The following is a 26,681-nucleotide window of genomic DNA, read 5'->3' as shown; positions in this document are numbered from 1 at the left end:
GAGTGTGGAGAGATACTGGGGAGCAGCAGTATCTCAAAGTTCCTGTCAAAGTGATGGGAGTCTGGAATAAAAGGCAGGCTTTTATCGCATAAAAAAATAATAATAAAAGAAGGAAAAAAAACTAATGTAATTGCATGGAAAACAAACCATTGCTGCTAAAGAGAGGAAAAAAAAAAGCTCCTCGGCAACAATCTTCCCGCTAAGGGCCAGATGCACTAAACCTAACGAGCCCACAACTTGCATTTTAAACTGGTTCCAGCCAGTTTAAAACGCAAGTAGTTTACCGTGGGGGGCATGCACCAAGGGCATTTTCCCTGTCACGGTAGCAGGCAACGAAAACGGAATGCAAATTATTAAAAAGCTATTATAATGAGCTGCACTACTGTTGCGGCCCATTATAATGAGATGCACTACCGTTTTTCCGATTCCCTTACCGTAGGAACCCTAACGGGAGGTCTGCACCTCTCGTTAGGGCTCCTGTGAGGGAATCGGAAAGGAAAAGGGCCCCCCAAAAAAGGTAAAAAAGAAAAAAAAAAAAAAAAAGCAGCGAGCGCATGTGAGAGGCGTCCTTTATGGACGTACTCTCCCTGCGCTTGTGAGGGACGTCTTTTTTTTCGCCATTTTTCGCTCTGCCGGCGCTCGTGGCTGAGGCGGGTTTTTCCCCCCCCCCCCCCCCCCCTTCTATGTTGTCTTCGCTGCGCCACTTACCCCTCCACAGCAAACGTTTTCTATTTTCCTCGGTTGCTGGAGAATCAGGACGTCCCTTTCGATTATGCACCTCTTCCTGGTCTCTTCAGCCAATCAGAGCGCGTTTTAGCTGACACCAGCCAGCTAAACGCGCTTTGATTGGCTGAAGAGACCAGGAAGAGGTGCATAATCGAAAGGGACGTCCTGATTCTCCGACTGGCAACCGAGGACAATAGCGAATGCAAGTGACCTACAACGAGTAGCTCATTTGCATTCCCTATCGTTGATGCATTCCCGTTCCCTACCGATTCGCTATGGAATCGGTAGGGAACGGGAATTACCGACGACTTTAGTGCATCTGGCTCTAAGTCCTGTGACTCTGGGAGACACAAGGAGCTGGTTTGATGTTCAGGTGCTTGTGGATAGCTTTGACGTTTTAGGAGTAGAATCTGTTGCAGTGTTGATCCGTGCATGTGTGTATATGTGTGTGTCGGGATAGCATTGTTGGCTCTGGGCTGATGGATTTTTTTTTAATTCACGGGTTTTGAAGGCTTTTATTGTAGAAATTAAAAACAAAACATTTTTTGTAACTGTGCTGCTTTGTTTATTCTGATGAAATACTTGAATCTGAATTTTTCTTATTTTGTTTTTTAAACTGTATGTTTAAGTGCTGTATGTTTTGTGATTACTTCTTTACACATAATTGCTATTTTAATCTTTGGAAATTTTGAAAGGAGTTTGTTGTGAAGCTTTCTAATTGGAATTAGATTTTAAATAAAACCAACAGAAACCAAACAAAAAGAATGACTTCATGGTAGAAGCATGGTAGACTCAAAATTACCCTCCTTCTCCCTTTACCCCACGCTAGAGAATGAGCAGCATTACGTATGGGTCAGCTTTCAGTAATTGTTTACAGTACTGCGAAACACTGGGGCCCTTTTACTAAGCTGCGTTAAAAAGTGTCCTGCAGTATCAGTGGTGCGGGGCTATTTCCCGCACGCTGAGGCTGCTTTTAGTGAAGGCGGTTAGCTTGGCAGAGTTTAAAAAGGGGTTGGACAGTTTCCTAAAGGACAAGTCCATAGACTGCTACTAAATGGACTTGGGAAAAATCCACAATTTCAGGAATAATTTGTATAAAATGTTTGTACATTTGGGTAGCTTGCCAGGTGCCCTTGACCTGGATTGGCCGCTGTCGGGGACTGGATGCTAGGCTCGATGGACCTTTGGTCTTTTCCCAGTATGGCATTACTTATGTACTTATTTAGTTCGGCTGTAAAATGGTTGCAATTTCTATTTCCTCATTGATGGCCACATGCTAATTTCCAAATTAGCATGTCAGCCCTTACCACCATGGTAAGGACTCATGTACTAACCCTGCCCTAATCAGTCAGCAAGCGGAGGTTTACCCACACTACCTGATTAGCGCAGGACACACCTGTTTTCCGCCTCCAAACACGCCCTCCCATGCTAAAAAATAAAAACAATTTTTTTGGCGTGTGGGTAGCGCATGCCAATCCCAGAACTACCATGAAATGCCTGACTGCAGCCTGCGATAGTGCCTTTTAGCACGTGGTAAGTGTGTGTTAGTGCATACTGCCACTAGCAAAATGGCCCCATTTTTATTGTGTGGTCTGCGCCTGTGCTGGACTCCTGACTGGTCTTGCACACTGTTCTTTCCACCAGAAGTCAGCCGGCATCCTTCTGCAGCAGCCTTTGCAATTTCCTATGGTGACTTTTCAGCTGCTTACCAAGGCGTTCCTTCAGTCACAGCTGGAACCCTCTGTTTTCAGTGACAGACTCTTGGAAAAACACAGTCCACTGGGCCAATACTGTACCAGTTTAATTTCCCCCTCCAGTTTATGCTATCGTCAATTCTCTACCTATTCTGAAGCTGTTTTCCTCTCCGAGGAGCTAAGAAAACAAAAAAGAAAGATTGCATCTGTTTCAGTGACTCTGCACAAACCAACCACCTTAACAGTCACAGAAGTGGAAGAAACTAAAGCATCAAGATGATATTGTCTTGTAAAATACATTTTTATTGTATATACAGTGCACACAAGTTCCAGCCAAATGAACTCAACACAGGCTGTGTTTCAGCTAACCAGCCTTCATAAGGAGTCAACTGCCGAGTTTTCTGTGAATATAAAATCTTCAGGGTAAGTGTTGTGCGCCAAATTGAACCCTTATGTTCAGAGTCCGGTGAGCAGTTACGAAACGATTCAATGAACCTGCTGTATAAAAACCACCAACGTCACGGCAGCAACGGTGCAATCAGCATTACAAAAAAACGCATTAAGGGGCATTTTCAAAAGAAACATCTAAGTTGGAATTTGGACATCTTTGTAAAACGTCCAAATTCAGAGGAGGGGAAAAGGTTTCGAAAATACCATGGACGTCCCTGGATTTGGACATCTTTGATTTTTGGCCATTTTCGAAGGCAAAGATGTCCAAATGCAAAACAGCCAAAACAGAGGAGGACTGGTTTAATGGTTAGTGCAGCAGGCTTTGATCCTGGCAACATGGGTTCAATTCCCACTGCTGCTCCTTGTGATAAGTCAAATGCACAAGGGGCATTTTTGCATTTGACATCTCTGTCTGAATTTGGGCGTTTTTTTGTAAAACGTCCAAAATCAAAACAGGAAAGGTCATTTTTTACAAAAAAAAAAAAAAAAAGTCTATCTTTTCCTTTTGAAAGTGCTGTTTGGAAAAATGTTTTGTGATTTGGGGGAGTGAAGGGAGGTGATCCCTGAGTCCCTCCAGTGGTCACTTGGGGCAGTAGCCTAGTGGTTAGTGCAGCAGACCTTGATCCTGGAGAAGTGCGTTATATTCCCACTACAGCTATTCATAAAAACAGGTCTAACTCAAAATCTAAGTTTTAGTCATGGTCATCTTTGTTTTCTTCCATTATTGCTAAAAGATGTCCATGTCTTAGGAACGCCCAAGTCCCACCTTGAAAACGCCCCTAGCACGTCCCCTTGAGATTTGGATGGACTTCAGAGAAAGATGTCCAAAAAGAGGTTTTGATAATACTGATTTGGACGTTTCTGTGAGATAAACGTCCAAATGCTGTCATGCCACTTTTTGGACGTCTCTCGCTTTTGAAAATGAGCCTGATAGTGACTGGCCAGGGTGGGTCCTCGAGCAAGGACAGGAAAAGGGAAGTAAGAAACCAAACACTTAGGGGCCCTTTTACAAAGCGTATATGGGCCTACGTGCATCCAGTGCATACCAAATTGGCATTACCAGCCAACTACCCCGGGTGGTAATTCTGAATTCAGTGCGTGCCGAAAAGATGTGGTAGAAAATATTTTCTACCGCGTGGTGCTTTTCCGGCGGTAGACAGCTGCATGCCTAACACCCAGGTGGCACGTGAGACCTTGCCGTTAAGTCAATGGGTGGTGGTAAGGTCTCAGGTCGAAAATGGACGCGCGCTGGATTTTATTTTGCCACACTTCCATTTTCCGACCCCTTAAAAAAAAAGGCCCTTTTTCCAGGATGCGGTACAAACTGGCCAGGAGTGTGCACAAAAGACACGCTCACACTGCCGCAGGCCACTTTTTGCTGCGGCTTAGTGGAGGGAAGGAATTTTGATGCTGCCATGGCACCTCTGGCTCCCTCTATTGTGATGCCCATGAAAACCTCTGAAGTATACAGATCTTGCCACTGTAAAAAAAATAGTCATAAAGCACCAGTAAATCTTAGTATAGAGGGGAGCTTACAATCCAACAGTTTAACGTACACTCTGCTTCATCACATTCAAATTCACCTGATTATTCAAAGATCAATTGAGTCAAGGAATCATAGTAGGATGTATCACATCAGCATACATTCCCCTAATTTGGCTAGAATGAGCCAGGCATATGTCTTTCAAGGGTAGTAACGCAATCCTCATCAATCCCAAAATGTTCCTCTTTATATATTTTTTTAATATTTTTTAGCCTTTGTGGCATTTTAGTTTCAGTATTTCAATTATATATACATATATATATATTGTGATATCCCCCTTCTCACTCAGGGTGACCTGGTTCTCAATATGCAAATCATATGCAGATTAGTGTGCTACCCCTTCTCACTCAGGGTGACCTGGTTTCCACTCAGCAAATTAAGCAGGTCTCACCAACTGCATATATCTCAGGCAACTCTTTATTCCAGCCCCGGGGCACACTTCTTCTAGCTTAACACTTTATACTTTCATAGGTCTTCACCCTGAGCCTCCCCACACAGATACCCTGTTTCCCCAAAAATAAGAAATCCCCTGAAAATAAGACCTAGTAGAGGTTTTGCTGAATTGCTAAATATAAGGCCGCCCCCGAAAGTAAGACCTAGCAAAGTTTTTGTTTGGCCCCGATGGGATATGGACACAAAAACCTTAATTTTTTTCGCTGCAACCCAAAGACGAAATAACATTAAAGAAACAAGACTGAGGTGGAAAATCTATTGTCCAGCGGACTCCTACCATCCTCCTTCACGCTTTTATGAAGATCAACTACCGGTAAGTGAGCCCGGAAAGAAAAGAAACATCCCCCTTGCAGAAATAATAAAAGAAAAGAAAATGAGTAACCGAGCCCTTTCGGCGCTGCTCTATCGCCCAAGGGCTAAGTCAGACTAGAAGGATGGAAAGTGTTGCGAATGTACAGGAGGAGCGCATAAAGCGCCACCAACGGGGAACAGAGCTACCGTAAAAAAATTTTTAAAATGTTTGTAATACGGTAGGGATGATCCTGCGCCCTAAGACCTCTCACAACCTCCCGAGACCCCCAGCCAGAGCAGCCCGGCCCCACATTCCATTACCTTCCCTAGTGCATACCCTTCCTCCATTCCCAGCCCAGCCAGGGTGGCTCTGCTCTGCTCGAGTCCTGCGGTCACTGTGGGCAGATAGGCGAGCCGCGGCTTACTCCTGCAGGATACCGCCCCCCACTTCAATACTGTTCCCCCTACTACTCCCGAATAAGACATCCCCTGAAAATAAGACCTAGTGCATCTTTGGGAGCAAAAATTAATATAAGACACTGTCTTATTTTCGGGGAAACACGGTACATGGGCTCAGTACTACACCAATACTTTGGGGACTCTCAACCCCAGGCTTTGCAGCCTGCTTCTCTTAGTACTTCGGACACACAGTCCCTCTTTGAACACACAGTTCTAGACACACAGTCTTTTCTTCTTGGACACACAGTTCTAGACACACAGTCCAACTCTAATGCTTTAGGGACTTCTTACCCCAGGACTTTCAGCCTGCTGATCTCCTTTGGACACCCAGTCCACCCCAAGTCCATAAGGTTAGCCAGTATCTTTCAGGGGCTCTCTCTTCTTCTGCTGCTAGCTCACTTCCCTCCTTTCACAACTCAGGTGGGGTATAAAGTGGTTAATTAGCCACCCAGGACCCAGCCCATAATCTCCTGCACCTGTGGGCCTCCCAGGGCTCTCCCCGGTCCTAGCGACCTCTAACTTCTTCTAGTGCCCTCTAGTGGCCTACACCCTATAGGACACCCTCATACCTTCTCACAATATATATATATATATATATATATATATATATATATATATATATATATATATATATATATATATAGTATATTCTCCGAGGACAAGCAGGCTGCTTGTTCTCACTGATGGGTGACGTCCACGGCAGCCCCTCCAATCGGAAACTTCACTAGCAAAGTCCTTTGCTAGCCCTCGCGCGCCCGCGCGCACCGCGCATGCGCGGCCGTCTTCCCGCCCGAAACCGGCTCGAGCCGGCCAGTCTTCTTTTGTCCGCACTCGGTACGGTCGTGTTTCGCCGTGTCGGGCCCCGGAAAGTTGACCTCGCGCGTCCAAATTGTTTTTTGAGCGTGTTTTTTTCTTCGGAAAAGCTTTTCTAAAGTCGGGAAGTGCTCCGGAAACCCTCCACCGGGTTTCGTGTCAATCCTCCCCATACTTCCAGCTTTTTGCCCCGGTAAGTTTTCTTTCGTCGTCGGGGTAGGCCTCTTTTTGGCCTCGGTCGAGATTTTTCTCCCTCTAAATTTTGGTGCTTCAATTTTCGCCATTTCGGCTTTTGATTTCGCCGGCGTGATTTTTCCGCCCATGACATCGAAGCCTTCCAGCGGCTTCAAGAAGTGCACCCAGTGCGCCCGGGTTATCTCGCTCACTGATCGACACCCGTCGTGTCTTCAGTGTCTGGGGGCCGAGCACCGCCCTCAGAACTGCAGTCTGTGTTCCCTGCTTCAAAGGCGGACTCAGGTAGCGAGACTAGCCCAGTGGAACGTGTTGTTCTCGGGCTCTTCGTCGGCATCGGCACCGGGATCTTCGAGTGCATCGACGTCGTCAGCGTCCAGACCATCTTCCTCGGCCGCCCTTGCATCGACCGCATCGAGGCATCGGGCCTCTGCATCGGCGCCGAGACATCGGATAGCTGCATCGACGTCGGTGGTACCAGGACCTCGTCTGCTGATGTCGTCGGACGGTGGTGCATCGGGTGGAGTGCAGGTGAGGGCTGTCCATTCCCCTGCTGGTGGCGGTGAGCCCTCGGGTGGGTCTCCTCCTACCCTGAGGGCTCCTGCGGTACAGCCCCCCCCCAGATCGACCCTCTTCGGTCTCGGCCCCGAGGAAGCGACGGGTGGATTCGACGTCCTCCTCGTCGGTGCCGGGGAGCTCCGGTGACATGCTTCGGAAGAAGTCGAAGAAGCATCGACACCGGTCCCCTCCCCGCGTCGGCACCGAGAGCTCTGGGTCGCCGAGGGAGTCGGCACCCAGCAGGCATCGGCACCGAGAGGACCGCTCACCCTCTGTTCAGGAGGTGTCGATGCGCTCCGCTCTGGACAGCCCGGAACAGCCTCCACGCCCGGAACAGGTACTGACGTCGACGCCTGCATCGACCTCCATGCCTTTCTCTGCAGCCGCTCTGAACGAGAGCCTCCGGGCCGTTCTCCCAGAGATTCTGGGGGAGCTGTTGCGCCCTACCCCTCCGGTACCGGCGGTGCTTGCGCCTCCGGTACCGTCGAGCGTGGCGCCGGCTGGCCCATCGCCCGGGGTGAGGTCCCCGACGTCGGTACCGCGTGCGGTGCCGACTGCGGCCACCTCCCAGGAGGGCTCCCCGACTACGTCGGCGGAGGGAGCTTCGCCGATGCGGGCGAGGGAGTCTACCTCTCGACGCCCCCATCGTGGACGTGGCTCCACGGAGTCGAGCCGGGCCCGGTTGCAGACGCAGGTCCGTGAACTTGTGTCTGACACCGAGGGTGAGGCCTCGTGGGAAGAAGAAGAAGATCCCAGATATTTCTCTGACGAGGAGTCTGAGGGTCTTCCTTCTGATCCCACTCCCTCTCCTGAAAGACAGCTTTCTCCTCCTGAGAGTCTGTCTTTTGCTTCCTTTGTCCGGGAGATGTCTACGGCCATCCCCTTCCCGGTGGTTGTGGAGGACGAGCCCAGGGCTGAAATGTTTGAGCTCCTGGACTATCCTTCTCCACCTAAGGAAGCGTCCACTGTTCCCTTGCATCATGTCCTAAAAAAGACATTGCTTGCGAACTGGACGAAACCTCTAACTAATCCCCACATCCCCAAGAAGATCGAGTCCCAGTACCGGATCCATGGGGACCCAGAGCTGATGCGCACCCAGTTGCCTCACGACTCTGGAGTTGTGGATCTGGCCCTAAAGAAGGCTAAGAGTTCTAGAGAGCATGCTTCGGCGCCCCCGGGCAAAGACTCTAGAACCTTAGACTCCTTTGGGAGGAAGGCCTACCATTCCTCTATGCTCGTGTCCAAGATCCAGTCTTACCAGCTCTACACGAGCATCCACATGCGGAACAATGTGCGGCAGTTGGCGGGCTTGGTTGATGCTCTTCCCCCTGAGCAAGCCAAGCCTTTTCAGGAGGTGGTCAGGCAGCTGAAGGCGTGCAGAAAATTCCTGGCCAGAGGAGTTTATGACACTTTTGATGTTGCGTCCAGGGCCGCTGCTCAAGGTGTGGTGATGCGCAGGCTCTCATGGCTGCGTGCCGCCGACCTGGAGAATAGAATCCAGCAGCGGATTGCGGACTCGCCTTGCCGTGCGGATAACATTTTTGGCGAAAAAGTCGAACAGGTGGTAGAGTCTCTCCACCAGCGGGACACCGCATTCGACAAATTCGCCCGCCGGCAGCCTTCAGCTTCTACCTCTACAGGTAGACGATTTTTCGGGGGAAGGAAGACTGTTCCCTATACTTCTGGCAAGCGTAGGTACAATCCTCCTTCCCGACAGCCTGCGGCCCAGGCTAAGCCCCAGCGCGCTCGCTCTCGTCAGCAGCGTGCGCCTCAGCAAGGCCCCGCGGCTCCCCAGCAAAAGCAAGGGGCGAGCTTTTGACTGGCTCCAGCAGAGCATAGCCGACGTCCAAGTGTCAGTGCCGGGCGACCTGCCAGTCGGGGGGAGGTTGAAAGCTTTTCACCAAAGGTGGCCTCTCATAACCTCCGATCAGTGGGTTCTCCACTAAGGGCCCTGAACAAGTATCTCGTAAAAGAAAAGTTCAGGATGCTTTCCCTGGGCACCCTTCTCCCCATGATTCAGCAAAACGATTGGCTATGCTCTCTGGACTTGAAGGATGCCTATACACACATCCCGATACTGCCAGCTCACAGACAGTATCTGCGATTTCAGCTGGGCACACGCCACTTCCAGTACTGTGTGCTACCCTTTGGGCTCGCCTCTGCACCCAGGGTGTTCACAAAGTGCCTAGCTGTGGTAGCAGCGGCGCTTCGCAGGCTGGGGGTGCACGTGTTCCCATATCTCGACGATTGGCTGGTGAAGAACACATCCGAGGCAGGAGCCCAGTTTGTGATAAATTACCCAAAGTCCCATCTTCTCCCAGTGCAGAAACTCGAATTCATCGGAGCCCTGCTGGATTCTCGGACGGCTCGCGCCTATCTCCCAGAGACGAGAGCCAACAACTTGTTGTCCCTCGTCTCGCGGGTGCGAGCGTCCCAGCAGATCACAGCTCGGCAGATGTTGAGATTGCTGGGCCACATGGCCTCCACAGTTCATGTGACTCCCATGGCCCGCCTTCACATGAGATCTGCTCAATGGACCCTAGCCTCCCAGTGGTATCAGGCCGCTGGGGGTCTAGAGGACGTGATCCACCTGTCCACGAGTTTTCTCGAATCCCTGTTTTGGTGGACGATTTGCTCCAATTTGACTCTGGGACGTCCCTTCCAAATTCCTCAGCCACAAAAAGTGCTGACCACGGATGCGTCTCTCCTGGGTTGGGGAGCTCATGTCGATGGGCTTCACACCCAAGGAAGTTGGTCCCTCCAAGAACGCGATCTACAGATCAATCTTCTGGAGTTGCGAGCGATCTGGAACGCTCTGAAGGCTTTCAGAGATCGGCTGTCCCACCAAATTATCCAAATTCAGACAGACAATCAGGTTGCCATGTACTATGTCAACAAGCAGGGGGGCACCGGATCTCGCCCCCTGTGTCAGGAAGCCGTCAGCATGTGGCTCTGGGCTCGCCGTCAGGGCATGGTGCTCCAAGCCACATATCTGGCAGGCGTAAACAACAGTCTGGCCGACAGGTTGAGCAGGATTATGCAACCTCACGAGTGGTCGCTCAATTCCCGTGTGGTGCGACAGATCTTCCAGGCGTGGGGCCCCCCCTGGTGGATCTCTTCGCATCTCAAGTGAACCACAAGGTCCCTCAGTTCTGTTCCAGGCTTCAGGCCCACGGCAGACTGGCGTCGGATGCCTTCCTCCTGGATTGGGGGGAAGGTCTGCTGTATGCTTATCCTCCCATACCTCTGGTGGGGAAGACTTTGTTGAAACTCAAGCAAGACCGAGGCACCATGATTCTGATTGCTCCCTTTTGGCCGCGTCAGATCTGGTTCCCTCTTCTTCTGGAGTTATCCTCCGAAGAACCGTGGAGATTGGAGTGTTTTCCGACCCTCATCACGCAGGACGACGGGGCTCTTCTGCATCCCAACCTCCAGTCCCTGGCTCTCACGGCCTGGATGTTGAGGGCGTAGACTTTGCCTCTTTGGGTCTGCCAGAGGGTGTCTCCCGCATCTTGCTTGCTTCCAGGAAAGACTCCACTAAGAGAAGTTACTTCTTTCATTGGAGGAGGTTTGCCGTCTGGTGTGACAGCAAGGCCCTAGATCCTCGCTCTTGTCCTACACAGACCCTGCTTGAATACCTTCTGCACTTGTCTGAGTCTGGTCTGAAGACCAACTCCGTAAGGGTTCACCTTAGTGCAATCAGTGCATACCATTACCAAGTGGAAGGTAAGCCGATCTCGGGACAGCCTTTAGTTGTTCGCTTCATGAGAGGTTTGCTTTTGTCAAAGCCCCCTGTCAAGCCTCCTACAGTGTCATGGGATCTCAATGTCGTTCTCACCCAGCTGATGAAACCTCCTTTTGAGCCACTGAATTCCTGCCATCCGAAGTACTTGACCTGGAAGGTCATTTTCTTGGTGGCAGTTACTTCGGCTCGTAGAGTCAGTGAGCTTCAGGCCCTGGTAGCCCAGGCCCCTTACACCAAATTTCATCACAACAGAGTAGTCCTCCGCACTCACCCTAAGTTTCTGCCAAAGGTCGTGTCGGAGTTCCATCTGAACCAGTCAATTGTCTTGCCAACATTCTTTCCCCGTCCTCATTCCTGCCCTGCTGAACGTCAGCTGCACACATTGGACTGCAAGAGAGCATTGGCCTTCTACCTGGAGCGGACACAGCCCACCAGACAGTCCGCCCAATTGTTTGTTTCTTTTGACCCCAATAGGAGGGGAGTGGCTGTAGGGAAACGCACCATATCCAATTGGCTAGCAGATTGCATTTCCTTCACTTACGCCCAGGCGGGGCTGGCTCTTGAGGGTCATGTCACGGCTCATAATGTTAGAGCCATGGCTGCGTCGGTAGCCCACTTGAAGTCAGCCTCCATTGAAGAAATTTGCAAAGCTGCGACGTGGTCATCTGTCCACACATTCACATCTCATTACTGCCTGCAGCAGGATACCCGACGCGACAGTCGGTTCGGGCAGTCAGTTCTTCAGAACCTGTTTGGGCTTTAGGATCCAACTCCACCCCCCGAGGGCCCTGTTTGTTCTGTTCCAGGCTACACTCTCAGTTAGTTGGTAAATTTTTTAGGTCAATCTCAGTTATGTCCTCGCCGTTGCGAGGCCCAATTGACCATGTTTGTTGTTTTGAGTGAGCCTGGGGGCTAGGGATACCCCATCAGTGAGAACAAGCAGCCTGCTTGTCCTCGGAGAAAGCGAATGCTACATACCTGTAGAAGGTATTCTCCGAGGACAGCAGGCTGATTGTTCTCACAAACCCGCCCGCCTCCCCTTTGGAGTTGTGTCTTCCCTTGAAGTGTATTGTCTTGCTACATACTGGACTGGCCGGCTCGAGCCGGTTTCGGGCGGGAAGACGGCCGCGCATGCGCGGTGCGCGCGGGCGCGCGAGGGCTAGCAAAGGACTTTGCTAGTGAAGTTTCCGATTGGAGGGGCTGCCGTGGACGTCACCCATCAGTGAGAACAATCAGCCTGCTGTCCTCGGAGAATACCTTCTACAGGTATGTAGCATTCGCTTTCATATAGCACTTTCAAGATAGTACTTAGCTTTTACTAAGTCTTCAGTACTGGAGACCAGATGTTACCGACATAGATCCATGTTTCGCGTTACAGCGCTGTTTCAAGGTAGTCTCCTATAAAAAGATTGAATGTTCTTAGCAGATAATAATATTACTATGTCCTAATACACAACTTGACCTTTACTCACCAAGATGTCCGTCGATATATTTCAGTTAACTGAAATATATTGACAGCCATCTTTGATTTCGGCTGTCAGACATACTCTTGGTGAGTAAAGGTCAAGTTGTGTATTAGGACATAGTAATATTATCTGCTAAGAATATTCAATCTTTTTATAGGAGACTACCTTGAAACAGTGTTGTAACGTAGTAGAAGACGGCAGAAAAAGACCTGCACAGTCCATCCAGTCTGCCCAACAAGATAAACTGATATGTGCTACTTTTTGTGTATACCTTACCTTGATTTGTCAGGGCACAGACCGTAGAAGTCTTGCCCAGCACAAGCCCCGCCTCCCGCCACTGGCTCTGCCACCCAATCTCGGCTAAGCTTCTACCAATGGAACAGGCTTATAAAATTTGCACTATAACCAGCATCTTTTCTAAAGTGATTTTTGTTGGGGGGGGGGGGGGGGGTGGCCTTTCCTTTTGCAGGTCAAATGAGTCATTAGTCCTATTGCGTTTGAAAGAGCTGCTGCTAGTGCCATCTAGGCAAAGGTATTAGTAACTAGTAACTGAATGGAAATTAGCACCATGGTGGGCATGGACTTTTTATTGCAAATAAAGCATGGTCACTTAGGTCCTGATATTCAGACTGTGGGAGATAGCCGGGCTGTGTCCCGTGGACCGCACTGAACCCAGCTATTCAAAACCGGGTTGTTTCTGGTGACCAGCATTGAATATTCGGGGGGGCGGGTTCTTGGCTGGTTTGAAGATAACCAGCTATGTCGATGTTTCAGACATACTACTACTACTACTTAACATTTCTAGAGCGCTACTAGGGTTACGCAGCACTGTACAGTTTAACAAAGAAGGACAGTCCCTGCTCAAAGGAGCTTACAATCTAAAGGACGAAATGTCAAGTTGGGCCAGTCTAGATTTCCTGAATAGAGGTATGGTGGTTAGGTGCCGAAGGCAACATTGAAGAGGTGGGCTTTGAGCAAGGATTTGAAGATGGGCAGGGAGGGGGCCTGGCCAATGGGCTCAGGGAGTTTATTCCAAGCATGGGGTGAGGCGAGGCAGAAAGGGCGGAGCCTGGAGTTGGCAGTGGTGGAGAAGGGTACTGAAAGGAGGGATTTGTTTTGAGAGCGGAGGTTACGGGTAGGAACGTAGGGGGAGATGAGGGTAGAGAGATAGGGAAGGGCTGCAGATCGAGTGCATTTGTAGGTTAGTAGGAGAAGCTTGAACTGTATGCGGTACCTAATCGGACTTGATTGCAGTGACTTGAGGAGAGGGGTGATATATAACAGGGTTTGACGTGGCCAAATAATGACCACCAACCCGGGTTAAAAAAATTGGCAGATAGCCAGTTATATTGCGTGATATAATCGGTTATCTGCGATCTGCTAACTGCAGATATTCAGCGGACGATAACTGGGTATCCCCCACTGAATACCGGTGGATAGCCAGGTAAGCGCTATTTAACCAGTCAGCATCCGTTCTGACCGTTTAAACAGCGCTAAATATCGGGCGGTTAGGGTTTAATTCTGTAAGGAGCCCTCTAGTTTTAGAAGGTAAGAACACACATAAATGCCAGTATTCTATTCATTTTTGCACATGGGTGGACATGCGTAAATAACCGTCTTCTGTCTACGCCATATTCTATAAGATGCGATGGCATATACTTTGCAAGTGAACATTCACATTGGCAAAGCATGGCCAGGGCACACACTTTATGATTTAAATGGTACAAATCAAAGTAGGGTATACACAAAAAGTAGCAAATAGAAGTTATCTTGTTGGGCAGACTGGATGGACCGTGCAGGTCTTTTTCTGCCGTCATCTACTATGTTACTATGTTTATTGCAAGCTCTATAGCAAATATAAATGCCTACACTACCAAACTAGGCTTCTACTTTACTTTTTAGAACAGGTGTCAAATAACCATTTTCCTAGCTCCTCAAACTAGGTGCCCCCTTGTAGAATTATCCTTCTACTGCACACTGTCACTGTTGCACTTAACCATCAAAAATTGCTACTTGTACCTGCAGACGGTTTATATCTATACGTGTAAAAATGAACTGCAAAGTCTGTCGAACAACTTGGGTATCATTGCTATTGGGCTCATTTGATTCTCATTCTTGATAGTGAAATAGTATATTGAGTTTGGTACATTTTCACGGGGCATTAACATAACAGGCTGAACTTTCTATGACATTTTATATTTATCTGGTGATGTTTTGCTGTTGGGCTGTATACAGAATGCAAATCAAGCCTAGTAGGAAAAAAAGCATATTTGCGTTTTCTATGGACTGGGTTGCAAAATGATAAAATTATGCACATCGTTTATGTGCTTGCTCCAGTGGTTCCCAAACCTGGTCCTAGAGGCGCCCCAGCCAGTCAGGTTTTCAGGGTATCCACAATGAATATTCATGAGAGAGATTTGCATTCACTGCCTCCACTGCGTCAGGACCAGGTTGGGAATCACTGTGCTAGTAGCTAATGAGCTGCTTTGTATAATGTTGCATTGCAGCAACCAGGGGCGTAGCCAGACACCCAAGTTTGGGTGGGCCTGGGCCCAAGATGGGTGGGCATCAGAACTCCGCCCTGTCCCACAAGTGATTCGGTCTCTCCCTCTCTCGCCTGCATGCCATATGGTCTCTCAAACATCCCCCCTCCCCCACATACCTTTTAAATAGCAGACTTTCACTGGCAGAGAGCAGCAACTAATACACACTGCTCATGTTGGCCCCACAGCCTTCCCTCTGATGCAACTTCCTGTTTCCGCATAGGTGGGAATACATTAGAGGGAAGGCTGGTATGCAGGAAGGACAATTGTTGGGAATTTTCAGCTGGTGGGGCTTGGGGATCCCTGCCAGACACTTCATAGGTGTGCTGCTACTGGGTGGGCCTGAGCCCAAAGTGGGTGGGCCTGGGCCCACCCGGGCCCACCCTTGGCTACACCACTGGCAGCAACTCAGCATTGAAATTATACTAAAACAAACATGCAAAAGGTAATTGACATATTCATAACAATTTATCTCTCTTTGCATCATCCAGTGATTTCATTTTACCCATTATCCCATAATATGCATAGGATGGGACTTTCTAAAAATGAAAAAAAAAAAATCACCCATAACCATGGGCACAGTTTGTAGTCACAAAATAACTTAACAATATATTCAAGAATTGCAATATGAACTAGCAAACTTTACTTTGCTACAAGAGGTTTGCATAAGTAACATTAAATATATTTGTAAACTAGATGAGCTCAAAGCAGGGGCGTAGCAGACTTCGGTGGGAGGGGGGGTCCACAGCCCGAGGTGAGGGGCACATTTTAGCCCCCCCTGCCACTTTTGACCCCCTCCCCTTCCCTTTTCGACCCCCCCTCCCGCCACCGCCAACCCTCCCCCGCCACTGCGAGGTACCTTTGCTGGCGGGGGTCCCCAACCCCTGCCAGTCGAAGTCCCTTTCCGCGCCGGTCTCCGAGTCCAGCGCATTTGCTGGTCTGGATTCTGTTTCTGTGAGTCCTGACGTCCTGCAGGTTCCTACATGCAGGATGTCAGGACTCACAGAAACAGAATCCAGATCAGCAACGCGCTGGAGACCAGTGCTAAAGGTACCTGATGGCGGCAGCGGGAGAGAAGGTCAAATGTGGTAGGGGAGGGTCGGCGGCAGGGGGGGGTGAAAGCAGGGGGGCCAGCTCTAAATCTGCAGGAGCCTATGCCCCTGTGGCCCCACCTAGCTACGCCCCTAGCTCAAAGGTGCAGTTCTGTGGACTAAAAACAGTACAAGTCTGTCTAACTCTGCTTTCATAAGATACAATGGGGGTCTTTTACAAAGGCATGCTAGCGATTTTAGTGCGTGCTAAACATAAGCGTGTGCTGAACCTAAAGATGCCCATATATTCCTAAAAATGCTAGCATGCCTTTGTAAAAGGCGCCCAAGCTTTCCTTGGAATGTGAGAAGTGCAATTAAATAACATAAGAACATAGGTTTTGCCATACTAGGACAAACCGAAGGTCCATCAAGATCAGTATATTATTTTCAAAAATGGCCAATCCAGGTCACAAGTACCTAGCAAGATCCCAGAACAGTAAAACAGATTTTATGCTGCTTATCCTAGAATATGCAGTGGATTTCCCCATCTTAATAATGGCTTATGGACATTTCTTTTAGGAAATTGTCCAAACCTTTTTCAAACCCTGCTAAGCTAACTGGCATTTTCCAGGGCCTGGTGTATTGTACTTTGAAATACCTTTTTGTTGACCCACTAAAATCAAGTAATTAAACCCCTTATTAAAATATTTTCATTTTGATTTTCATGGTTTCTTATAATAATGGCAAGGGATAACACTGCAACAACCAAAATGCAAGACTACCCATTTTTATCTCTAAAACCCACCCAGACCTACGGCATTTCATAGTGGAAGAAAACCTTTATGAAACCAGTTCTTTGAACAGTGGCAGGCTGAGTAGACCACGACCCGTAAGTTCAGAGGCACCACCTGAGTTGGGTCATAGCAGACTCAGTCATCCCTGTGCTGTTTCCTTTGTATTGACATTTATGTTCCATTCAATCATTTCTATAGTCTGCTAAGAAGCACTAGGCATGATCACTGCAATATCTGTATCCTGTTTTCCATCAACAAGTATTTCTTCCTCATATGCTGGGTTCATGTAGGCTTCTTTGCCATCGGTCTGTGTGCTAATCGCGTCTGCATACTCAGTCTTATACAGTGGAGGCCAGCTGGGGTCAGTCGCCAGTGCACTGAGCAATATCCTGTACTGACTTTTTGAGTGATAACCGACACATTCTTTAATCTTCCGCCAGAATGATCTATTTTCAATGATGGTCTCCTGAAAGATAAATGACATTAATTCATGTTAAAGATAACCAACAGTATGAAACCTACAAATGCACTCGATCTGCAGCCCCTCCCTACCTCTCTACCCCCATCTCCCCCTACGTTCCTACCCGTAACCTCCACTCTCAAGACAAATCCCTCCTTTCAGTACCCTTCTCCACCACCGCCAATTCCCTGAGCCCATTCGCCAGGCCCCCTCCCTGCCCATCTTCAAATCCTTGCTCAAAGCCCACCTCTTCAATGTCGCCTTCGGCACCTAACCACCATACCTCTATTCAGGAAATCTAGACTGCCTCAACTTGACATTTCGTCCTTTAGATTGTAAGCTCCTTTGAGCAGGGACTGTCCTTCTCTGTTAAACTGTACAGCGCTGCGTAACCCTAGTAGCGCTATAGAAATGTTAAGTAGTAGTAGTAGTTTTACATATAGCAGTGATTTAACCAGAGCTGAGATTGTGATGTCATAATGCCTCATTCCACCAATGCCTAAGAGCCAACCTCATCAGTGATGTCACAATGGCTCGACTGTCCTATACTTGGCCCACTTCCCCCCTTAGTGTGAAGAGTTTCAGTCTCTGGTAACCAGAGCTGAGATTGTGATGTCATAATGCCTCATTCCACCAATGACTAAGAGCCAGCCTGATCAGTGATGTCACAATGGCTTGATTGTCCTATATTTGTCTCACTCTTATCTATTAGATTGTAAGCTCTTTGAGCAGGGACTGTCCTTCTCTGTTAAACTGTACAGCGCTGCGTAACCCTAGTAGCGCTATAGAAATGTTAAGTAGTAGTAGTAGTAGTAGTCAAACTTTTATATCAAGCACAGGTTACCCTATACTGCAGAAGTAACCAATGACCTCAGGACAGCAGCTTCCCATATCTGCAAAGTGAAATATTTGGCATCTCTGAGATCCATTCCACACTTACAGACTCCTGAATTCTTCCCCCCTGCCACTGCCTTTCTACTCTCCAAATTGTAAAACCTTCTCCAGTGAGTGATCATCAGATTGCAGTGAGCTTAGGGAATTAATCAATCAGTGCTCAGAAACCCCAGGATAACTTTACCTCCTCTGGGATTCCATGAGGGGACAGCAGTGGCGTACCTATAGCGTATTTGACACCAGGGATCGATCATTTTTTAACACCCCCTCCTCTATATGAAAATATTATTTTTACTAATAATCCACGAGTCACACAACAAGGGTGTACCTAGGAAAGGCAGCATCTTAAACATTGCAGTGAGCACTAGAACATCAATACACCCATTGTAAAATTACACAAGACATTAGTAAAAATGATCCTGCCAACAGAAAATCATGTCTTTTTCACAAACAGAGAACACAGATACATCCTCACCAAGTATAGAATAAGTAACCACAAACTAAAATAGAAATATGTAGACAAAAATTAAACTGAACCCCCAAGAGGCCAGATTCCGCATACAATGCAACACCACAGAAACAGTGATGCATGTCCCTAGTACTGTGCAAAATATAAAGATAGCAGACGTAAATTTGAAAAAAAACTGACAAATACCAATCACCACTTTACAAATTAAAAAACAAATAAAACAAAACAGAGAAAATAAGATAATACCATTTTATTGGACTAATACATTTTCAATTAGCTTTCAAAGGCCAGTACAATATACTGCTGTTACGGTCCTGTCCTGACCTAAGGATGGAGGTTTTGGTCTCTGAAAGTTGGTAAAAAATGTATTAAAATTAGTCCAACAAAAAGATCACCTTATCTATTTATCACCACAGCTACAATACTACATTATTCTAAAGCAAATAAATAAATAAATCTTTTTTTTTCTACCTTTGTTGTCTCTGGTTTCTGCTTTCCTCGTCTTCTCTTCACTCTCTCCCTTCCATTCAGCATCTGCTGTCTTTCTCTCTCCCTTTCATCCAGCGTGTCTGCCCTTTTCCTTTTTCCATATGGTGGTGTCTGCCAGCTTTCTCTGCCATCCACTGCCTGCCTTTTCTTTCCCCCTTCTATCCTGCCTGTGTCTCCCTCTCTCCTTTTTATATGATGCATTCCGCCCCTATCGCCCCGCCCTCGGTACGCCACTGGGGGGCAAAGCCTGTGAACATAGACCAACCACTCTTGAAATAGTAAATGACAGCAGATAAAAACCTGCATGGTCTATCCATTCTGTCCTTTAAGGACGCCAGAGTTGCACCTGCCGCTCCATGCAGCTTTCACCTCTCTGTGCCTGTTTAAAGCGTGAAGGCAGGGGTGTGCTGGTAAAATTTTAACAACAGGCTCTTTCTCCGGACATAGCCAGCTCTGCAGTTGGAAGGGCCAGGGGTGGCCGGGGGGAGCAACACTTGCCGCTCTCTCCTCCCTCCCTTCATGCGGGCACGCTAGGCATACCTTTGCTGGCAGCCAATAAATGGACTGCCACCACTCCCAACGTCTTGCTCTGAGCAGCATGCTGGAACTTCTCACACATGCTCGAGAAGTCTCAGCCTGCTTCCCAGAGCTGGAAACAAGGAGCGGGGAGCAGCAGTAGTCTATTTACTTGGCTGGCAGGGCTCAGCATCCCCACCAGCAAAGTAAAAGAGAATTCAGCAGGGGGCCCAAGCCCACATTTTGGGAGCCAGTTGCTAAAGTAGCCATGGAGGGCCCTACTGTAACAACCGGCTCCCAAAATTCTTAAAAACTTAACAACCGGCTCTTGCGAGCCTGTGAGAGCCTGCTCCAGCACAGCACTGCGTGAAGGTCATTTAAGTTGTGCTTTAATTCCATACTCTTTCTGTATAGGGATCCTCTATATGTATCCCAAACGTTTTTGTATTCTGCCACTGGTTTTGTCTCCACCACCTCCACCGCCCTCTCTGTGAAAAAACTATTTCCTGATGTTACTCCTAAGTCTACCTTCTTGAAACCTCAGCTCATGTCTCTAGTTCTATCGCTTCCCCATCTGAAAAAAGATTTGTTTGTATATAAATACCTACCTTCTGCTTACTGCAGTCTAAGGAGTCTGTCGCTGAAGCAAAGCCATCAAAGCCCAAAGGGGATGGCAGTAGAAGAAAAGGATTCAGAGAGTAGGGTGGGATTGGTGGTTTATGGGAAGAGCAAAGGGGGCAGAAGCTTTATTGCACTTGCAATTTTGCCCTCCTGGGCACAGGCCTAGTTGACTTGGGCGTAGATACAGGTCTAGATGTATGATGAGGCCGATTTTCAGACCGCTGGAGTTAGACCGGCTTACTACGGTTGAGGCCATTTCTGGTGACTGGCATTGAATATCTGGTTTATTTTTGGCTGGTTTAAAGTTAATCAGCTAAGCTGATATTCAGCACTAGCCAGTTATCTATATAAACCGACCAAAGATGTTTTCACATAGCCAAATATTATTATTATTATTTGTTGCATTTGTATCCCACATTTTCCCACCAATTTGCAGGTTCAATGTGGCTTACATTATGCCGTGATGGCGATCGCCATTTCCGGATAGAGAATTACAAGTGGTATTGCATTAATGCACATAAATGGTAAAGTAGAATACAAAGTGAAAATGCTTTGAAGTTTCTAAACCAGCTTTAAAAATCAGCAGATAGCCGGTTAGACTGGGCAATATAACTGGCTATCTGCTAGCCACTAACCAGTAATATTCAGCAGGAGATAACCAGTTTTCTGGAATTTAACTGGCCAGGTGCCGATTCTGGCTGGTCAAATGCCGCTAAATATTGTGTGTGTGTGGGGGGGGGGGGGGGGGGACGGACCTCTTCCTAAACTTATACAAATGTACAATGTGAATAAATGTATAACTGTACCTGACACATCAACTACCTTTTTTAGATTATTCTGTGTCCTGAGTAGAGATAAATGAAGTCTAGGGAATGGAAACCTTTGTACCATGCATTGGTTATCATATTTTCATGTTGAATAATCAACTGGACACCTGAACAGGTTATACACTTACCTCTACTGTGAATGAGATGACAAAAAGGATGATAAGCATGATGAGAATGGCGACTCTCCAGATCGTCGGAGTACAAACCAGCTGCAGGAAAACCACAGGGTATCAGCCTGGCTTTGACCCTCAGTTTACATTACTGCTTAGGAAATAAATTCTACCATAATACAGACATTCAGATGGATGATAGGCCACATGTCACTTTGGGCATTCATCAACTTGATAACCTGTCCTGGGAATGTTGGATTTGCAGAATATCTACAGTCAATATTTTTATTTATTTTTTTATTTATTTATTGCATTTGTATCCCACATTTTCCCACCTCTTTGCGAGCTCAGTGTGGCTTACAATAAGATATGAATAATGGAAATACATTTGTTACAACTTGGTTATAGGTTACATTGTACAAGTTTTGTGAAACCATCGAAGTATCATTAAGAATATAACAATGGGACATCAGCATTGAAACGTTGGAAAGAGACAATGGGAAGCTTAAAGGGCAGTTCATGAGATAAAGTTGCATGTGCTGGAACTCCAGTGCATGCATATTTATTGTAGATATCCGGAACATTTTACTGGCTGTGAGGTCCTCAGGAGAGGTTTAGGAAGCCCTATAACTTTGGCATAATACACCAAGGAGAGTGAAGCTTTCACCCTTCTGAACCCTGGCTTCATAACCAGGGATTTCTGCGTAAAAACAGCTCCTTTGTAATTATTGATTTGTGAACAGCTTGAGCAATTCGCTGCCATTTTTTTGAGGCCTATTTGCCAAATTTTGTCCTTGTATTTACTCCCATTTGCAGGTGATTTATGACAGAATGGATGCATTATATCAGCATTAGTTATACAGATCAATCAAGCAGGCTGATTTTTTTGGCCATCAAGCCTAGAAAGTAGCTGTTTCAGTCCATTAACTATTGTCAGACAGGAATGCAGTTCACTGAAACTCATGCAAAACATAACAGTTTAAAATTCCTGGGACAATATAGTAAGATACTAATCAAACATATAAACGGCGAGTGACCGTACTCACTCGCAAATGCGCAGTAGAGACCTTCTCTGCCCCACCCCCGCGTCAATACGTGATGACGGGGGGCAGAACACAGAGGGTCTGTACTGCGCATTTCTGAGGGAGGGACACCGCCGTCTAACGCTCCCCCCACCCGAGTCGCCGCTGCCGCCACCCACCTTCTACCCGGTCGGGCCCTCGCTCCACTATTGAAACAGCGAGGGTCCAGGAACGCAGCACTGAGCTCTGCTGAGCTGCCGACATCGCCCTTCCTTCTTCTTCTCTGCCTCTGTCCCGCCCTCGACGACGTTACGTCACACGAGGGCGGGACAGGCAGAGAAGAAGAACGAAGGCCGACGTCGGCAGCTCAGCAGAGCTCAGTGCTGCGTTCCCGGACCCTCGCTGTTTCAATAGCGGAGCGAGGGCCCGGCCGGGTGAAAGGTGGGTGGTGACAGCTCGGTGGGGGGGGGGGGGGGGGCGCGAATTCGGAGGGGGAGGGGGAGGGGCAGCGGCGAACTCGGCAGCGGGGGCGGGCCTTTCAACCCCCCATTCCTATAATAGCCCATTTTTACGGGCTCAAAGGCTAGTATAATATAAAGACCTGCATGGGCTATCCAGACCCACACCCTTAGTCCTCACTCCTTCATGACTAACCAGTGGCAATTCACCACAGTGCCAACCACATATAGGCAGTTACAATTTGGAAGAATGGTTTTATAATTTTGGTTTCAGCAGAGTTACATTTAGAGGGGCATAATCGAACGGGGGCGCCCATCTCTAAGGACGGCCCCGTAAAGGGGCATCCCCGACCGTATTATCGAAACAAGATGGGCATCCATCTTTCATTTCAATAATACGGTCGGGGATGCCCAAATCTCAACATTTGGGTCAACCGTAGAGATGGCCGCCCTTGGTTTTCGCTGATAATGGAATCCAAAGACGCCCATCTGAAAAACGGCTAAATCCAAGCCATTTGGTCGTGGGAGGAGCCAGCACTGGTCCCCCTCACATGCCAGGACACCAACCGAGCACCCTAGGGGGCACTGCAGTGGACTTCAGAAATTGCTCCCAGGTGCACAGCTCCCTTACCTTGGGCACTGAACCCCCCAACCCCCCCCACGGTCCGCCTGCCTGAAGTACACTGCATCCACTACAACTGCTCCAGGGACCTGTATACTGCTGCGATGGACCTGAGTATGGCATTTGAGACTGGCATAGAGGCTGGCAAAAAAGTATTTTTAACCTGTTTTTTATGGTGGGAGGGGGTTAGTGACCACTGGGGGAGTAAGGGCAGGTCATCCCCGATTTCCTCCGGTGGTCATCTGCTCAGTTCGGGCATCCTTTTATGGCTTGGTCATGAAAAAAAGTGGACCAAGTAAAGTTGGCCAAGTGCTCGACAGGGCCGCCCTTCTTTTTTCCATTATCGGCCGAGGACGCCCATCTCCTAATCACGCCCCAGTCCCGCCTTTGCTACCCTGCTGACACGTCCCCGTGAACTTTGGTCGTCCCCGCGACGGAAAGCCGTCGAGGGTGTCAAAAAAGCGGCTTTTGATTATGCTGATTTGGGCGGCCTTGCGAGAAGGGCGCCCATCTCCCGGTTTGTGTCGAAAGATGGGCGCCCTTCTCTTTCGAAAATGAGCTGGATATTGTCAATACTTGATTAAACCAACAATGCAACAATGTTACAAACTGGAATTGAATTGTTTGTGTGTTAATAACGTTCAGGTACTTAAATGTCTGCATCATATCTCGCCTATCACTCTTTTTCTCTAGGGTGTACATACTCAGGTCATCAAGTCTCTTCTCATATATCTTTTGGCGCAAACCCAAAGCCCCATTTTTGTTGCTTTTCTCTGAACCGCTTCTAGTCTTTTTTGTCCTTAGTAAGATATGGCCTCCAAATGTGAACACAATGCTCAAGTTGGGCCTCGCCAACAACGTGTACAGGTGTATTAACACTTCCTTACTTCTGTTGGTTATACCTCTGTGCAGCCTAGCATCCTTCTGTCTATAGCCACAGCCTTGTCACATTGTTATGCCACCTTGAGATCCTCAGACATTATCACACCAAATTTCTCCTGAACTGTGTTGTTCAGCCTCTCACCACCTATCTCTACACACCAAGTGAATAACTCTGCACTTTGCATTTTAACTGCCAGACTTCTTCTAATTTTTGTAGATCTCTTTTCATATTTTCTACTCCCTTCATAGTGTCCACCCTGTTGCAAATCTTCATGTCATCTGCAAAAACACATTTTCTTTCTAATCCTTCAGCAATGTTACTCACAAATATATTAAACAGAATTGGTCCCAATACTGATCCTTGAGGCACTCCACTACGTACCTTTTCTTTTGAGAAGATTCCCTTTACCACCATCTTCTGTCTTCTCTCTGTTAACCAGTTTCCACTCCAGTTCACCACTTTGAGTCCTAACTTCAACCCACTAAGCTTATTCAGGAGCCTCCTGTGAGGAACCATATCAAAGGCTTTGCTAAAATCCAAGAAGATTGCATCTAGCATGTGTCATTTATCCAGTTCTCTGGTCTCCCAGTCAAAGAAATCAATCCAATTTGTCTGGCAGGAGTTTCTTTTGATAAAACCATGTTGCCTTGGATCTTACATAAGAACAAAAACAACATAAGAGTAGCCATACTGGGTCAGACCAATGGTCCATCTAACCGTATCCTGTTTCCAACAGTGGCAAATCCAGGTCACAAGTACTATGCTACCAATCCTGGGATAAGCAGTGGCTTCCCTATGTCTGTCTCAATAGCAGACTATGGACTTTTCCTCCAGGAACTTGTTCAAACCTTATTTAAACCTAGATATGAGCTAACCGCTGTTACTACATTCTCAGACAAAGAGATCCAGAGCTTAACTATTTGTTGAGTGAAAAAATATTTCTTCCCATTTGTTTAAAATGTGTTTCCATATAACTTCATTGAGTGTCACCTGGTCTTTGTACTTTTTGAAAGAGTAAAAAATCGATTCACTTCTATTCGTTCTACACCACTCAGGATTTTGTAGACCTCGATCATATCTCCTCTCATCCGTCTCTTTTCCAACCTGAAGAGCCCTAACCTCTTTAACCTTTCCTCATTTGAGAGGAGTTCCATCCCCTTTATCATTTTGGTCGCTCTTCTTTGAACCTTTTCTAATTCCGCTATATCTTTTTTGAGACATAGTGACCAGAACTGAACACTTTACTCAAGGTGAGGCCACACCATGGAGTGATACAGAGGCATTATAGTATTCTTGGTCTTATTTACTATCCCTTTCCTAATAATTCCTAGCATCCTGTTTGCTTTTTTGGCCATCACCACACACTTGGCAGAAGATTTCAGTGTATTGTCTATAACAACACCTAGATCTTTTTCTTGGGTTCTGACCCCCTCAAGGTAGATTTTAGCATCAGTTAACGATGATTCAGATTATTCTTCCCAATGTACGTTACTTTGCATTTGTTCACATTAAATTTTATCTGCCATTTGGAGGCCAGTCTTCTAATTTTCTAAGGTCTTCCTGCAATTTTTACAGTCCACATGTGTTTTAACAACCTTGAATTATTTTTGTGTCATCTGCAAATTTAATCACCTCACTCATCGTTCCGATTTCCAAATCATTTATAAATATGTTAAATAGCACTGGTCCTAGTACAGAACCCTGCGGCACTCCACTATTCACCCTCCTCCATTAGAAGAAATGGCCATTTAACCCGACCCTCTTCTTTCTGTCCAATAATCAATTCCTAATCTACAACAGAACATTACCTCCTATCTCATGACTCTTTAATTTTCCTTCAGCAGAATCTCCATTAGTTTTCCAACACCAACATGAGGCTTACCAGAATCCCACTTCTTCCCGGTTCCCGCTTAACAGAGCAGACTTCTACAGTCTGTGTCTCAATTAAGGACAGATGGATTTGAATTGGCTGGAATAGGCTTCGATGAAAACTCCAGTAATAGGGAAGTAAGGCCAGTGCGAGCAGACGTCTATGGTTTGTATCCCGAAAATGGCATGGACAGATCATAAACAAGGTTATGCATTACTGGGCACACTGGATGGACCATGCGAGTCTTTATCTGCTCTCATATACTATGTTACTATGCTTATGTCAAGAGGGACCACATCTACTCATCTCTAGTCTTACGGATCCTATCCCATCATCAAGGATCTATTAAATCCCTAAGATATTCTGCAAGGATTTCTCTGAGTTCTCTCAATATTCTGGGATGCATCCCATCCAGCCCTGTGGCTTTGTCAACTTTCAGTTTTTCCAGTTGTTCATAAATGTTTTCTTCTGTGAAAGGTGCATTCCCACATACACTCTTAGCTGTTGACAGTGGTTCTTCTCCAAGATTTTCCTCCATGAACACAGAACAGAAACATCTGTTTTCTCCTCATCACTCTCCACGTGGCAGGCCTCAGCATCTTTCAGTCTTACAATTCCATTTCTGGCCTTCCTCCTTTCTCCAACATATCTTAAAAAAGTCTTGCCACCTTTCTTAATATCT

The 26,681-nt window shown here is 47.3% G+C and overlaps 1 protein-coding gene across 1 annotated transcript in view; it reads right to left on the bottom strand.

The window, feature by feature from the left end:
- Positions 1 to 16,535: 16,535 nt before the first annotated feature.
- LOC115478384 (probable cation-transporting ATPase 13A4) overlaps positions 16,536 to 26,681 on the bottom strand; it is an 87,578-nt gene continuing 77,432 nt past the window's right edge. The window contains exons 29-30 of the mRNA XM_030215682.1: positions 21,163 to 21,243; positions 16,536 to 17,224 (exon numbers count right to left, since the gene is read on the bottom strand). Coding sequence (XP_030071542.1) covers positions 16,961 to 17,224; positions 21,163 to 21,243 — 345 coding nt within the window. The 3' untranslated portion in view covers positions 16,536 to 16,960. The remainder of the gene's footprint in view (positions 17,225 to 21,162; positions 21,244 to 26,681) is intronic.

This window comes from Microcaecilia unicolor, chromosome 10 (genome assembly GCF_901765095.1).
Source record: "Microcaecilia unicolor chromosome 10, aMicUni1.1, whole genome shotgun sequence".
Classification (NCBI taxonomy): Eukaryota; Metazoa; Chordata; class Amphibia; order Gymnophiona; family Siphonopidae; genus Microcaecilia; species Microcaecilia unicolor.
Note: the sequence above shows the minus strand (reverse complement) of the source record. Positions and strands in the feature narration are given on the sequence as shown.